We start from the raw sequence: 16,130 nt of genomic DNA, 5'->3' as shown, positions 1-16,130 counted from the left end.
ACATATTAGTAATTCGTGCGCACGATTTATTATTTCGAGGGAACGGATTAGTAATTCGAGGCCACAATTTAATTTTATTTTACCATGTCATGTCCGGGGCTAAGTACCATTGTTCTCCAATTTTCTTTTCTATTTTCTATCCCAGGAGAGCTGATAGGTATCAATTACCTGTTCAGACAGACAGGAGGGGCCAAGATGCAGATGTAGACCCCCACTGTCCCATACCAGGCCCCATACCTTCCTGCTCCCATCAAGCTTCCAGCTACTCTTCTCACAACTACAGTTGCTGTAAGTATTAATAATGTTCTCATCTGGAACACCTGATGTTTGTAACATAATAGTTTTTCACAATTGCTAAAACACTAAACCCCACTGCCTGAACCAGACTCTCAGTGGCCTAAACTCATTTTTCGAATCAAACACTCTTTTGGCAAAAACTTAAACACTGTTCAGGTCCTATGCTCAATTTGCAAAACCCATCTACTCTTTTTTGCAAAACCTCAGACACATTCTCAGTCACTAAACACATTTCACAACATTTTTGCAAAATTGAAATCAATGGGAGCAAAATGTGAACACAACTCCAACACAGCTGTCATCTTTTACACACAACAACTCAAAACTGAACACACATATTTCCAATGATGTGATCAGACCAAGTGCGCACAGAGACAAGATGCTGGAGACTGAATCTCCAGGACCGTGGCCATTGAAGGGTGAAAAATACACTGGTGATACTCTGTACTGTTAAAGGAAGCTTTTGCTTGCTGATGTGTCCTGCTGGGATGGCAGTGCCTGCACGGCCTGGTACGGGTCATAATGGTACAGGTCATTATGACCCCTGCCCAGGCCGCTTATTAAGGATTTGTTTTGCTTAATGCTGCTCTTCAGAAGATTCTTAGTAACTGATGTAATAGTGACCACACCTCAGAGAAAGTATAAGACAGTGATGGATGAGAACCGCTTCGGCTTTTTCACTTACAGACTCTGAACTGTGTGAATCTGCTCCCTGATTGCGCATCTTGTAATAAAAGACATCATTTCTGCTGGACTTCGGCTCCGACTGATTTCATCCTCTCCCAGACAGAGAAAAACCCTTCAATTGGTGACCCCGACGTGATTTTCATTGAACTGATTGGAAAGGAAGCGGTTACTGGGAGGAAGGACGTTCGGTACTCGGCGACGGAGCCCCGACGACGGTCTGCAAAATCACCCGGGTGAACCTTAAAGGTAAGAAGGATTTTTTCTTTCAGAATTTTGAGGACCGTTGTCTTGGCGTAAGACGCCGAGTAACCTGAGAATTTATTTTCGTGTGGTAATCCAGCAGAACTGATGAAAAAAATTGTGGCCACTGGGATACCGTTTGTTGATTCGAGAAAAAAATCAGTCTGTTAGCCGTTTGTCAGTTCGGGAGAGAAACTGGTCTGTATTTTGGTGTGAGGGTTTTAAAGAATAAACCCTAGTGTGATTGCCGTTTGTCAGTTCGGGATGAAAACTGGTCCGTGTGCCATTTGACAGTTAACGGGAGAAAAACTGTGTATTCCATTTCTTGCAGTTCGAGAGAAAAACTTGCTGTATCCTGTTTCGGCGGTTCAAGATAAAACCGACCAGCGTGGGTGATATTTGGATCCAAGAGTTGTGTTGTGTATTAAATAATTAAATAATTAAATAATGGACGGAGAATTTGATCGTGAGATAGATTGGTTTGATCTGAATGATGTTGGGAAATCGGAAAGCAATGCCTCGTTTGGTCAGCAAGTGGAGGCTGCGATTTGTAAGATAGGCGTAGTGAATGGACATCCGAAGGACAGAGAAAAGAGGGAGAGGGAGCTGAGAGAGTGGGTGGAGGGGAGTGTGAAGTCTGGGTTTCTTCCACCGCTGTGGAAAGCTGTTGACTTGTATGATTTAATGCGTAAGGTGGAGGAGTCGTGTTTGAAGAAGAAAAAGGCTTTGGGAGACGGCAGAAAGACAGGATTACTGGGGAATGCTCGTAAAACAGATAGTGCGCTGCGGAAGATTGATGAGTGGCTGGAAGCTTCACGATACATGGCAATGGGACATTGCGCCACGCAGCGATCAAAGGGCGGTGCCCGCCCGTCCAGTGGGGAGGAAGTTTCCTCTTCAAGCGCTGGCGAGAGACAGGAAGCGACTCTTCCTCTGACGGAGACTAAGACTGAGGGCGTGCCTTCGCCTGTGACTGAGAACCAGCCCACGACGCCTACTTTGTATCCACTCCTCCCACCGGCGACTCCTCCTGGAGACTATCTGACTCCACCTGGTGGTAAGATGCAGCCACCACCCTACATTCCTGTGACAGCTCCATTCTCACCGCATAATCCATTTGTTTCCACACCAGAACCCACTCTGCAGCTTCCAGTCCTGCACATAAAAAAAGGAATATTAGAGGGTCATTGGACTAATGATGAGGGATTATGTGAAGTAACAGTAACCTCACGCACAGACAAACAACAGTCCACACCCAAGCCTACTTCCACAACATTGTCCATGCAACAGGGTAACCCCGGCGTGGACGCAACACATTTATTGGGCAGCGAGGCTCTTCTACAACAATGGCGACAACAGAAGAAGGAGGTAAAACAGCGACAGCGCGCCGATACTGTAAACAATCCTCCACCAGAGGAGGAGGATGCCAATGAAGCAGAGATCCAGAGAGAGATGCAGCGCCTCAGGGAACAACACGACGCCAAGCGCTGGGAACAGGAACAGATGTACAAGGTGGATCGGATGTTAAAAGAGGTCGACGAGACCATGAGCCGCCTTACAGCCAGCGGACCGCCAGACCTCGGACCACCTAAGATCAAATATGACTTGAGGCCCAGATCAAAGGGACGACCAAAACAGGATGATGGTGTGGCTGAGGATGATGAACTGAACTTTGCCATGCCACTAATGTCAACAGTAGGACATGGGGGAAGAGTAAAAGTTAAATACACTCCTTTCTCTGTAACTGACCTCTCCACTATTGCTTCTTCTCTCCCAAGTATTAAGGACGGTGGTGGTGCTTGGCTGCAGGCCCTGACCAAGGCAACGGCAGGACAGCAACTGTCCAAAGGTGACATCACGGGACTTCTGACCCGATGCTGTAGTGCCGCGGATCGTCAGCAGGTGTTAGCCCAGCTTGGCTGGGACAGAGATGACCCGGCTGAACCTTTGGCAACCCGCTCCACCACCCAGCTGTCTGACTGTCTGAAGGGGTATTTCCCTCTTCCAGCGTGTGTCTATGCTGATTTGGTGTTTTCCCCCAAAGCAGGACAGACTCCAAATGAATTTATGACCCAGGCCTCTGAGGACTTCAAGCTGAGGACCGGACAGCATCCCACCGCCTCACCTCTGCACTCTCAGATTTTTAGGGGAGCGGTGATGAAGGGACTGCCGGCCCCTGTGGTGTCCAAGCTGAAGGACAACCCGGATCTGCCTGGAGCGGAGCATGCTCGATGGGTAACGCACACTACGCATCATCTGAGAACCTGGCAGGAGGAACAACAGGCCAAAGCCACACACAAAGGCAATTGAGAGCTCAAATTGCTTGACATGAATATTAAAGCAGCGGGCAGTAAAAATAAACAGATGCCCTGCACTGATAACACACAGACACCCCCACAGTCAGCACCAATTCTGGTTCCTGATCCCACACCATATGTTGGAGGGGCAATGACAACACAAATGTATATGGGGCCACCGGAGACGTGGGGGGCGGCGGGTCCACGTGGTTTCCCGGGTCAGGGTGGTGACACCGTGTACTGCTGGAGGTGTGGCATGCCCGGACACATCTCACGTGTCTGCCGTCAGCCCATGAACAACAGGCCGAGAGGAAGAGGATCTCCACGAGGTAGAGGAGGCTACGGAGGACCCAAGCCACAGGGGTTCCAACAGCCTGGTGCGACAGGTAACCAACAACCCCAGGTTCCCCAAATGCACCTTGTTCCTCAGCAGCAGCCCGGCCCACAGGGATCAGTGGGACAATATCCACAGTGACGCAATCCTGAACCAGTGCGGACAGAGGCTTTGCAGGACCCCTGTCTGACGTTGAGGATAGAAGGGAAGGACATTGACTTTATGGTGGACACCGGTGCAAGGTATTCTTCTATTCATCTCCTACCACCAGGTGCCAGCATCACCCCGAGGCCTGTCTCTCTCACTGGTTTTGAAGGAAAGCCTAACGACCTGCACTTTCTTTCCCCTGTGACTGTCACGATTGCCTCCCAAATAGCTCGCCACAGCTTCATTTTTGCTCCACAGTGTCCCATTAACCTCCTCGGCCGTGATCTGCTCATTCGCCTGTGCCCCATGATCAAGTGCACAGCTGATGGGATGATATTGATCTTCCCTGATGGCTCCACCTTTCACTGCAGCCAGCAAACGGACAGCATGCTGATGATGGAAGCGAATGAAGAACTTCCTGAGCCAATGAGACCTTTGGCTGATGTTTACTGGGCTCTGATCGACTCTGCCACGCCCTCCTGGGGTTCATGTGTGGAGCTGCTCGACCTGTGGCGCCCGTGGATTTGCTCGCTCAGACCTTACCTCCCGTTGGTTGACCCATATCACTGTACATTGTTTTATGACAGGAATGAGGATCCAGTCTATGCAGATGAATTCTACAAGGTCGCAGGTCGTGTTTGGCCTCTATCGATACATCCAGGTGTGGCATTAGGAGTGACGCTTACACCTACCCAAAGAAAGTGGTACCGCATGGAGGCGCCCCAGGACCCAGGGGTACTTCCCTGTCACCCACACATCTCACTCCTCGTTGCCGCCACACACACCGCGAAAGACTTAGGGCCGTTCACTAAGTCCTGTGTGGAAGCTCCCGATTGGCGACCCACACCAATTCCTAACCTCCTGTACAGCTCCTCTCTTGATGCCTACTGTGTTTGTTGTACCTTTCATAATGTTGATGCTGTTCCAGAACATGTGACCATGGACAGATCTCATGGTCGTGAAACCACCGATGCAGATGGAGCTCAGTCCATGTTGGACTCCCTCCCACCTTCGGTTTGGTCATCTTCTCCAACAGACGTTGGATTCTGTAATATAGAACCTGTCACCTTTTCTTTCAACCCAGAACCAGTCTATCAGAAGCAGTATCCCACCTCTCTGGCTGGCGAGGAAGGGATATCGGAGACTATTGACGGTCTCCTAGAAGCTGGTGTTCTCGTTCCACTTTCGGAGCCCTCTCCGTGGAACACTCCCATCCTCCCCGTACAGAAGAAAGAGGGTAAGTACTGCATGGTTCATGACCTACGGGCCATCAATGCTGCGGTTACTACTCCCCAACTTCCTGTACCTAACCCATTCTCTGCTCTCGGAGATTTGACCCCCTCTCATAAATTCTTTACCTGCATTGACTTGGCTAACGCTTTTTTCTGTCTCCCGCTCTCTCCGACAGTCGCCCCCGTTTTTGCGTTTACCTGGAAGGGATGTCAGTACTCCTACTCGCGTCTCCCTCAAGGTTTTGAACTCTCCCCAGGCATTTTCAACGCCATTCTGAAATCTCTCCTCACGGGTCTGGTTTTAACGGATGGTGTTCTTCTGGTCCAGTATGTCGATGACCTCCTGCTGGCTGCCCCAACTGAATCAACTTGTTTGGAGGCCACAAAATCTCTCCTCCTGTGGCTACATTCCAAAGGTTTCAAATGCTCCCGAGGAAAGGTTCAATGTGCCAGAGCACAGGTATCTTTTCTTGGCCGTCTCATTTCTGCTGCTGGGACTGGCCTCTCGTCCTCCCATCGCTCATCCATTCTTTCTCATCCTCAGCCAGTCACTGTTAAACAGATGTTGAGTTTCCTGGGTCTTGCAAATTTTTCCAGGTACCACGTCCCAGATTTCGTTTCTCTGACATTGCCATTGCGCCAAATGGTCAATGAGGCTGGTATGCGTAACCTCTCAGCCCCTCTTCAGTGGTCTACTGATGCTCAACATTGTTTTATTGCCTTAAAACAGAAATTGTCCACAGCAGCTGACCTCGCTATCCCCGACTATTCAATCCCATTTCATCTTGATGTCTCTGCCAAGGCATCCTCTGCTTCTGCTATTTTATATCAGAAGAAGGGGGAGAACAGAATAGTCTGTTTGTATGCGTCCACAGCATTACAACCCTATGAGAAACGACATCCTACTTGTGCAGCCTTTGCATCAGCTCTGGCGAGATTGGTGGAAAAAACATCGCATGTAGTGCTGAAACACCCACTACACATTCACACAGAACATAGTGTTATGCATTATGTCACAAGCAAACTGTTCTCCATGACATCAGGAAGACAAAGAAAGATTGAAGCGACACTGCATCAACCACACATTTTCTTCTCGTCATCCATTGTCAACATGGCTGATCTGATACTGGATGAGGAGGAAGGCCATCCACATAACTGCGTGGATGTAGCTGCAAAACAACAAACAATCAGAGAAGGACTGTTTGCAGATGCCATACAACATGCAGACATGGACATCTATACAGATGGATGCTGCTACAAAGGACCAGATGGTCTAATCTCATCTTATGCAGTCGTCCAGGACATTTCCCCAACAGCAGACAGAACAGGACAATACAGGACATTATACACACAACTCGTTGAGGGTAAACAATCAGCTCAGAGAGCAGAAATTCTGGCTGTAACTAAAGCACTCCAATTGGCAGAAGGAAAAACAGTGAACATTTACACAGATTCGGCGTATGCATGCACCGTAGTACATGTGGCACTGAGTGAATGGCTGAGGGCAGGGTTCCTTACAGCAACAGGAACACCTATCAAGTACCAGGAGGAAGTTTTGCAGTTACATCAGGCATTGCTGCTCCCCTCAAAAGTGGCAATTGTAAAATGTAAGGGACATTCCAAATCCCGAGACAAGGTCTCTCAAGGTAACGAAGAAGCTGACAGAGTGGCAAAGCGGACTGCAGGCTACAGCCCAGCCGACGCTAACCAGATGATCCAAGCAGGTCCACACACAGAAGGACACACATCATTCCCACATACACCAGAAGCATTACAGGACTGGCAGAAAGAGGCGTCTCATGAGGAGAAGTCGATGTGGTTACGGAGAGGAGCAAAGGTGAGTGACGAAGGACTGTGGACAGGTCACGACAAGCCAGCAATACCACAAAGCCGACTGATCTCCATGATCCAGGAGGCACATCTACCAGATCACTGTGGTCAAAAGGAAGTCCTGCGCAGGCTACAACATTGGTGGCACCCTTTCATGACCCATGTGGTTCATGAAGAACTGTCCAACTGCACTATATGTAAGTGTCACAACTCCAGACCTGCAACAAAACCTACTGAGAACAATGCGAGACCACATCTGACGAGACCTGGACTTGAGGTGATAATGGACTTCACTGACATGATCACCACTTGCAATGGGTACAGGTACCTACTGGTAATTGTGGACAGCTATTCAGGCTGGCCAGAAGCATATCCATGCAGGAGAGAAACAGCACAGAATGTGGTAAAAGCCTTGGTAAACCATTACATTCCAACCCATGGGTTCCCCAAACTAATAAGATCTGACAATGGTACACATTTCAAAAACACACACCTCCAAGAGGTGGAAAAGATGCTTGGGCTCAGGCACAAATTCGGTTCAGTATACCATCCTCAGTCCCAAGGACTGGTGGAGAGAATGAACAGAACTTTGAAAGAAAAACTGGCTAAAATTATGACTTCAACAGGACTGACGTGGTTAAAGGCGCTCCCTCTTGCACTGATGTCTGTCAGAATGTCTTTAAGTTCTAGGAGAGGAATGTCTCCGTATGAACTTAACACTCAGCGGAGTTTCCCAGGACCGACAGGACCGTTGCCCACAAAGACTGGTGAAGGTAAGCATGACATGTCTGATGTTGTGAGTGCTCCAGGTTCCAGAACGCCAGAGGTCCTGAAGAGTCACAATCAACGCCCCATGTGACTGAAGACGGTGGTGCGACTCACATTCTGCTGAAGGCCTACAAGAGGAAGTGGTCTGAACCCCGTTGGACTGGACCATACGAGGTGACGGAACGTACCTCCCACGCGGTCCGGCTCAAAGGAAAGGGTGACACGTGGTACCATCTAAGTCACACCGTCCCGACTACACTTCAACCGGACAACAAGGAGCCAGAATAACGCTCCCCACGAGAGAGAGGCAAGGTAGTCTACCCTTAGCCTCAGAAGACAAGATTCCAGGAACATCGAGAGGTGAAAGGGGGTGAGGATACCGGAGCGCTCACCCTCCTCCAAGTAGCGTGCCAAGCTACCAACGCAAGAATTAAGTAGGGCAAGGGTGGAAGACCCTCCTACTTTGTATTTTGTTGTGTGTGTTCATTTTTGCAGGAAACTATGAACCGGTACACTGCATTAACGAGCAGATCCCGACCTAGGTGGGCACCTTGGGGTGACCCGTGGCTCACGCGAAGGACAGTGTGGTTTGTATTCTTTGTATCTCTGTGTGTGGCTATAGCTTTGATCTGTCTGGAACGTCCCTGGGAAAGGTATCAGTCTACTGATACCGCACCTTCCCCAAGTCCAACCCCAACTACAATTAGTGATTCTGAATTCGCTACCAATTCAAACATAGCAGCCCGTGCTGCTCTCTAAATTTTGATTGGTGATGTTAAATTTTGATTGGTGATTGGTCCACAAAAGAGCAGATGGTTTTGCAAATTGAGCGCAGGACCTGAACAGTGTTTAAGTTTTTGCCAAAAGAGTGTTTGATTCGAAAAATGAGTTTAGGCCACTGAGAGTTTGGTTCAGGCAATGGGCTTTAGTGTTTTAGCAATTGTGAAAAACTGTAATACAATACGTAAAATAAACATTTTCTGTGCACTACACACTCTTAAAACTGCTGTACTACTGTAAAAAATAACCCACATTGAGTGGAATTGCTGACCCAGCGCTGGGTCCAAAAGGGACCGAGCCAATGCTGGGTCATTTCTACCCAGCAGCCATTTGGGTTGAAGAGTTGACCCTGATGCTGGGTCAAGATTTATCAGCGGGTCTGGGAAGGTTACTTTACAGTAAAAATGTAAACCCTTAGAATTCAGACACAAGTTGCCCTCTGCCATGCAAGGCTGTCAAACCCTCCACTGGAAGCCAGCTGGGGTTCAGGGCAGTTCACTGACAGGGAGAGAAAAAGATTCAAACTAGCAACCTCACAACTGCTAGACAACCACTCTGCCAACTCAGCCACAGCCACACATGTCCATAGAAAGAGGGAGGTCATATGTCTTTTCCGTCTTAGCCATTTCCATAACCCTCTGTGAGAACACAGGACTCCAGTTTTCTGTTGCGTTTGTTGCCAGAAGTCTCCAGATGCAAGAAGGAGAAGGAGTTCAAAATGGTGATTCTTCTCTTCCCTTCAGCCACAAAATCATCAACTCACTCTGCAAGACCAGGGCAAAATTCACAACCAGAGCTTCATAGTCTTACACACAGTTTTATGCTTTACAAGTGTGAACAGGATGTTTGCAAAGGAACTTTATTAAAACCATGCAAATTGTTTTCTACACATTCGCACACCTTTTTTTTTTTTAACAAAATACAAACTTTGACATTATGAGGAAATGTTCATTTACAGATTGTTGTATATTTCTGTTCCATTTAAACAGCTAAACTGTGATTTTACCACTCTGCTCTTTTACTACACTCAACAAAATATAAACGCAGCACTTTTGTTTTTGCTCCCATTTTTCATGAGATGGACTTAAAAATCTAAAATTCATTCCAGATAAACAATATTACCGTTTCTTTCAAACATTGTTCACAAATCTGTCTAAATGCGTGATAGTGAGCACTTCTGCTTTGCTGAGATAATCCGTCCCACCTCACAGGTGTGCCACATCAAGATGCTCTTCAGACACCATGATTAGTGCACAGGTGAGCCTTACACTGTCCACAATAAAAGTCCACTCTGAAATGTGCAGTTGTTTTTTGTTTGTTTGTTTTTTTTTTTTTTGCTTTATTGGGGGTCTGGGACTCAGAACCAGTCAGTGTCTGGTGTGACCACCATTTGCCTCATGCAGTGCACCACATCTTCTTCACATAGAATTTATCAGATTGTCAGTTGTGGCCTGTGGAATGTCGGTCCTCTCCTCTTCCAAGGCTGTGCCAAGTTGCTAGATATTAGTGGGAACTGGTCCACGCTGTCGTATACGCCCGTCAAGCACATCCCAAACATGCTCCATGGGTGACATGTCCGGTGAGATGCCATGCCAGAACTGGGACATTTTCAGCTTCCAAGAATTGTGTACAGATCCTTGCAACATGGGGCCGTGCATGATCCTGCTGAAACATGAGGCGATGTTCATGGATGTATGGCACAACAATGGGCCTCAGGATCTCATCACGGTATCTCTGTGCATTCAAAATGCCATCAGTAAAATGCACCTGTGTTCTTCGTCCATAACAGATGCCTGCCCATACCATAACCCCCCACCACCACGGGCCACTCCATCCACAACATCAACATCAGCAAAGCGCTCACCCACACCACGCCAAACACGCTGTCTGTCATCTGCCCTGAACCATGTAAAGCCAGATTCATCTGTGAAGAGAACACCTCTCCAACCTGCCAGACGCCATCGAATGTGAGCGTTTGGCCACTCAAGTCTGTTACGGCGAGGACCACGAGCATGCAGTTGAGCTTCCCTGAGACGGTTTCTGACAGTTTGTTCAGAAATTCTTTGGTTATACAAACCAGTAGTTTCAGCAGCTGTCTGAGTGGCTGGTCTCAGACCATCCTGGAGGTGAACCTGCTGGATGTGGAGGTCCTGGGCTGCTGTGGTTACACGTGGTCTGCTGTTGTGAGGCCGGTTGGATGTACTGCCATATTCTCTGAAACGCCTTTGGAGACGGCTTATGGTGGAGAAATGAACATTCAATGCACGAGCAACAGATCTGGTTGACATTCCTGCTGTCAGCATGCCAGCTGCTCACTCCCTCAATGCTTGCGACGTCTGTGGCATTCTGCTGTGAGACAAAACTGCACATTTCAGAGTGGCCTTTTATTGTGGACAGTGTAAGGCTCACCTGTGCACTAATCATGGTGTCTGATGAGCATCTTGATGTGGCACACCTGCGAGGTGGGATGGATTATCTCAGCAAAGCAGAAGTGCTCACTATCACACATTTAGACAGATTTGTGAACAGCATTTGAAAGAAATGGTAACATTGTTTATCTGGAATGAATTTTAGATCTTTAAAGCTCGGGTCGACGATCTTGGAAAACTAGCATGTAGCACGAATGTAGCATCTCCCAAGGCTCCGCCCAGCTCCCACCCCATTGGAGGAGCTCCCGTTGGCAGTGAACGCGGAAGCGCCGCGCGCGCACGCAGCAGCGCCACTCGCACAGAGTTTGTGATCGCCTCCAATGTCATTAACCTTTCTGACTGCCGCACACAACGCACATAGGAGCGCAGCGCGCCGCTCCGCTTCGTTCTGTTTTTCACGCGAGCGCCGAGAGCTCCTTGGCAACGCGCTCTGAACCAGGGCCATTGCATGGCATTGAAATGTACGCGCAGGGGGCTGGTAGAATTGGTTCCTGAAGAGCGGTCCGCGCCTTACGATTGGTCACAGTTTTTACTGTCCTTTGGCCGCTACAGTTGTCAGATTTTTTTCCGCACCTTTTTCCGTCCACATAATGTATTGACTTCTCCCAGGGGGAAGGAGCATTTCACTCAGTATGACTAAAAGTGCTTTTGGACAACATCGTCTACCCTAGCTTTAAGTCCATCTCATAAAAAATGGGAGCAAAAACAAAAGTGTTGCGTTTATATTTTTGTTGAGTGTATGTGACTGCGTATTTGAAAGGTCATTTTAGTTTAACCTTTGAGTGAAACCACAGTCCTGGAGAAAGATCTGGCCAGAGGATTAACAGACACTACACTTATTGTTGCCTAAGTGCTTTAAGAGAGGAAGAAGTCTAAACATCTCAACTTGTGGAATTCCCTGTCATGATAAGCCAAGCCATTATCAGTGCCACAGTAGGAAGTAGGAAGAAGGTCTGTAACGGTCTGCTCAGGTCATAAAATCCAAGGATAAAGTGTAGAGAAAGAGCCCTCCCTAACTATGCAAAAACAGGCTTTAAAGACCTTTGTCTGTAATCGACAGGCACCATTTCACTTGGGGTTCTGACCTAGATCTGATCTTGCAGGGCTGATGGTCCGAGACGTCTTGTATTTTTCTTTCAATTGTTAGTATAGTCCTTCTTCGCTGTCTGATCATCTTCATTGAATAAAAGAATCTATGCTGAGACTTAGAAGTTTCAAGTATCTTTATTTCATTTTAAATTTAGTCTCAAGAAGATGCTAAATATTTATGACCCACTCTTGAGCCCATCGATTCCCATGAATGGCCTCGCTGGAGAAGAAGTGCTGTGGCCAGTGGGAGGAAGAGATTGTGGCCTGCAGCGTGACCGGTGCCACTGCAGCAACTCGTGGGCTGCTGACACTGAACGAGAGGGCAAGAACTGGGACAGTCACATGATGCCAGGAGTTGACCACGGAGCCCAGGAAGTCCAGACTGCTACAATCCTATACGGTGGCAGCGGCAGAGTGAGGAGCTCTGCCTTGCCATGTATTTGCCAACTCTCTGCAGCTCACTTCATAGTTATTCCAAACACTAACTCTGTGTTTTTTCTAGGGGTGTCCTCAAATATTCGACGATTTGATGATTCGTTCGAAGGGGCCTGGTTCGACTGCCAATCATACAGTCGAAGCATCGCAAAATGTGGTTATTAAAGGTGCATTAAGGAGTTTTACAACCTTAAAAATACTTATTTTCCACCATAAATATGTTACACATTTTTAATGATGTGCACAATGTGCCCTGACATATTCATTACCAGAACCTCTAACAGCGCTAAACTGTCACTTGAAAGTCACAGTGCCGGTCCGGCACCAGCATTTGTTTGGGGAGAATTTGAAAGGAATGACGTAATGCACGCTCCGACTGGTTAGGTTTTGTGTTGTCCGCCATTACTCCGCCAGATGCTTAGTGAGCAACAACTGAGCAGGATCTTCCAGAAAGTCAGAACAGACTGGCTTCTAGCACTGCCACAGCTCCACACAGACTCCACTAGGTAGAAGAAACTTAAATCTTACTCGAGCGCTACTAAACGAGCGAAGACGGAGTCCCCCTCTTCCGTGCACGCGAGCCACAGGGATGAGTTTTTCACTAAGCTGCATTACGCCCAAAGCCTGCAGGGGGCGCTGTTTCGCATAAAACGTGCAAACTCCTCAATGCACCTTTAAACGAGGACCATTCCATTACAGCTGTATGGGGGTGCTGAATGACTGATTTTACATAGAATTGCTTTTTTTTCCAAATAAACATGATATAAATCCTATTTGATATACATGTTAGCCTATCAAATACACTGTGGATAAATGTACTTTTATTCACTATTCTGTCTATTTACTATTTGTGAATGAACCACCATGGTGAGTGGCACAGTCCGATTTTGCACAGAGCTCCGTCACAGAGCAGCATCTCGGTGGTGATTTGGCTGAACTTTAAAAGGCTCACAATGTCGGAAAAAAAACAAAAACTTCAGACCAAGTCAAAAATGATCCAAAAAAAGTCAAATGCAGATTGTGTCCTTTCATATCACTTCACAACAACATGGCTTTCCACATTAAACAGGTCAGTAGCCAGATGATTGGACTAATAAAAGACGGTTCTGTTACTCAATTCTCATTTTTAATGCTGACTTTTATTTCGTTTAATTGTAATATTTTAAGTTATTATTATATTATTATTTTAATTTATCGGAAAGGCTAATTCTATTTAATTTAGTGTTTGTTTTTGCGTGGATGTTGCGCTGCGAAACGGACCGACACAGTGCAATTAAGCCTATTTCATTTAATTTGAGCAGATAATGTGAGAAATTGTTTAGCCAAAAAATGTGAGCTTATCTGCAGAGATTATAGATATAAATAAATGACATGCTTTAGCCCGTTTGTTAGAAGTGGGTTTGGTTCTGGTCACTTGAACTATACTTCATTTGTTTGATGTTTAGAGTCACCGACACTTTGTTCCAGTCTGTGTTTCAGTGTGTAGGAAAAAAATAAATGTTGTTTTACCCGCCTGCGCTGTTTTTATACATATATATATATATTTGTGCAATCAGGGCTGGCTGTAGGCATCGGCGCTCCGACGCCCCGTGTAGGCACGCTCCGCAGCGCCCCCCCACCCTCCCCCCGCTCCCCCAAACAAGATGATAGATTCGACTATCAGTCGACTATTGGCAGGATCGGACGAATCAGATTCGACTATGGAAATTCTTAGTCGGGGACACCTCTGGTTTTTTCATAGGCTCGTGCTGGCTGCACTCAATTATAATGAAAATGGCAACATAAAGACTGCCACATCAAAGGAAGGGAAAGCCAGGTATGTAGTGCAATACCCAAGTTTCGGTGGATTGACTGGATGCCCAGTAAAGGCGGATCCATCATATGGTAAATAATTGGTTGAAATCATTGTGCACATTTTTTCACTTCATTCCCATACTTTTTTTTTATCAGCTTTATATAATTCATAAACTATTGTACCAACTGATATTATTTTATTTTGGCAGTCATGTGTGGTAAGTTGTACATTATATTTGACGGTGTATTTCAGAGGATGCTACAGCCTTGAATCATTCGCTGGAGGATGCAGGTGACCCCACTGCTCTGAGATCAAGCCTTCTGAACCAAAACAACAGGCATGACCCATGATCACAGCTCTCAGCTCTCACAGACTCTAAAAGGTCTGGCTGGGAAGGCTGGGTTCAACCAACTCTCATGAGACTTCATGGGAAAAGTCTTTCACATCTCAAGAAAAGTGGAATTATGTGGACATGCATTGTAAAACACCTGGTTGTAGAATTATATTTATAAATCGGCAATATGGTCTCATTGAACAGTTTTAACCACACAGGAATTGTTGGCCAGCTAATACACCTGCAAAGTATCTTCTGGGGTCCTCAGCACATGATTCAGTGAGCCTCATGAGTACCTGGTCAGTCCTCTCCGAGTACCTGGTCAGTCCTCTCCGAGTGCCTGGTCAGTCCTCTCTGCAGAAAGATGGCCACTCCACTGGGTCTGTTGTTAGAGCTGCTGATCCAGAAAGAAAAGTGGAAGTTCATGTTTCATCAGTGACCACAGAAGAAGGACCTATAAGGAATATACAGGAAAATTAAATTAAATCTACTCTTAACCTTGAAATGACAGAGTCAGTTTTGTTGTTAAATGAACAGGTACATCTGAGGTTATAGCAGGAATGGGGAAAGATGGTACTGTGGGTGGAGGAGAGAGACAGCGCTCTTTAGAAGATGCCAAGAGACATCAACAATTGTTAGATATGCTAGTTGCCATAGAGATAATAAAATATGAAAACTCATTCTCAAGTGTGTTTTTGCTTTTCACTGTATTATACATTCAGCTAAAAACAAGTCTCTTGCCATGTGATTATGTATTCCAGGAAATATCAATTAAATAATTTGATTAGACAATACGTGTATACAGTGTCAGTTTGTTCCTAACCTGATGTTTGAGTGTGAAGTTTGTCTGACGTTGATTTTTCCTGTGTCTCACTGTCTCCAAGATACTTTAACGACCTTTCCAAGTGAAATTTCATAAAAAGTATGAGCATATTAAGGTGAAAAGACTAGTCAGTTTATCCACATAAATTACTCTGCACTTCAAATTCATGGGCTTTGCTGGGTTGATAAAAGTTACCTTTTATCCTGCCATTTTGTCTCCTGTTCCTCTATTTTCAGCTCCATTTTTGCCACATGTTGAACCTCAATCTGTTTCTGGGATGTGCGCATGCGCACTGCACACGGCACGGAGCTCAGAGTGGAGGATGGAGAACCAGCAGAGCTCTGTTTACATTATATTGTATTTTTGTACAATGAAATAACTTTCATGATACACAAATCATCACACATACATGCAAGAAAAAAGCCATCTAATTTTACTTTAAAGCTCTTGTCCGGAGTTTTCGTTCATTTCCAACGTATGTATCATTTTTCAACAGAGCTTAAATGTGTCAGTCTGGTTCGATACTACAATATAATATTAGCATAAAGCAATATAAAAATGTATTTATAGCCCCGCCTTCGTCTCATAGACCCCCATGTTATCCGAAAAAGCG

General features: G+C 46.3%; 1 protein-coding gene across 1 annotated transcript; it reads left to right on the top strand.

The window, feature by feature from the left end:
• Positions 1-5,415: 5,415 nt before the first annotated feature.
• On the top strand, positions 5,416-14,252 carry LOC115393517 (uncharacterized). The gene is made up of 2 exons (XM_030098538.1): positions 5,416-8,309; positions 14,243-14,252. The coding sequence occupies exon 1, from the start codon at positions 5,797-5,799 to the stop codon at positions 7,921-7,923; it is 2,127 nt and encodes a 708-aa protein (XP_029954398.1). The 5' UTR covers positions 5,416-5,796; the 3' UTR covers positions 7,924-8,309; positions 14,243-14,252.
• Positions 14,253-16,130: the final 1,878 nt, after the last annotated feature.

Source organism: Salarias fasciatus, chromosome 1 (assembly GCF_902148845.1).
Source record: "Salarias fasciatus chromosome 1, fSalaFa1.1, whole genome shotgun sequence".
In the NCBI taxonomy this organism is placed as follows: domain Eukaryota; kingdom Metazoa; phylum Chordata; class Actinopteri; order Blenniiformes; family Blenniidae; genus Salarias; species Salarias fasciatus.
The sequence above is the reverse complement of the archived record's forward strand: the minus strand, read 5'-3'. Positions and strand labels throughout refer to the sequence as shown.

Bases quoted from the DNA above. Each gene is read 5' to 3' on its own strand.
- LOC115393517 (XM_030098538.1), top strand. From the start codon at position 5,797: ATGTTGAGTTTCCTGGGTCTTGCAAATTTTTCCAGGTACCACGTCCCA.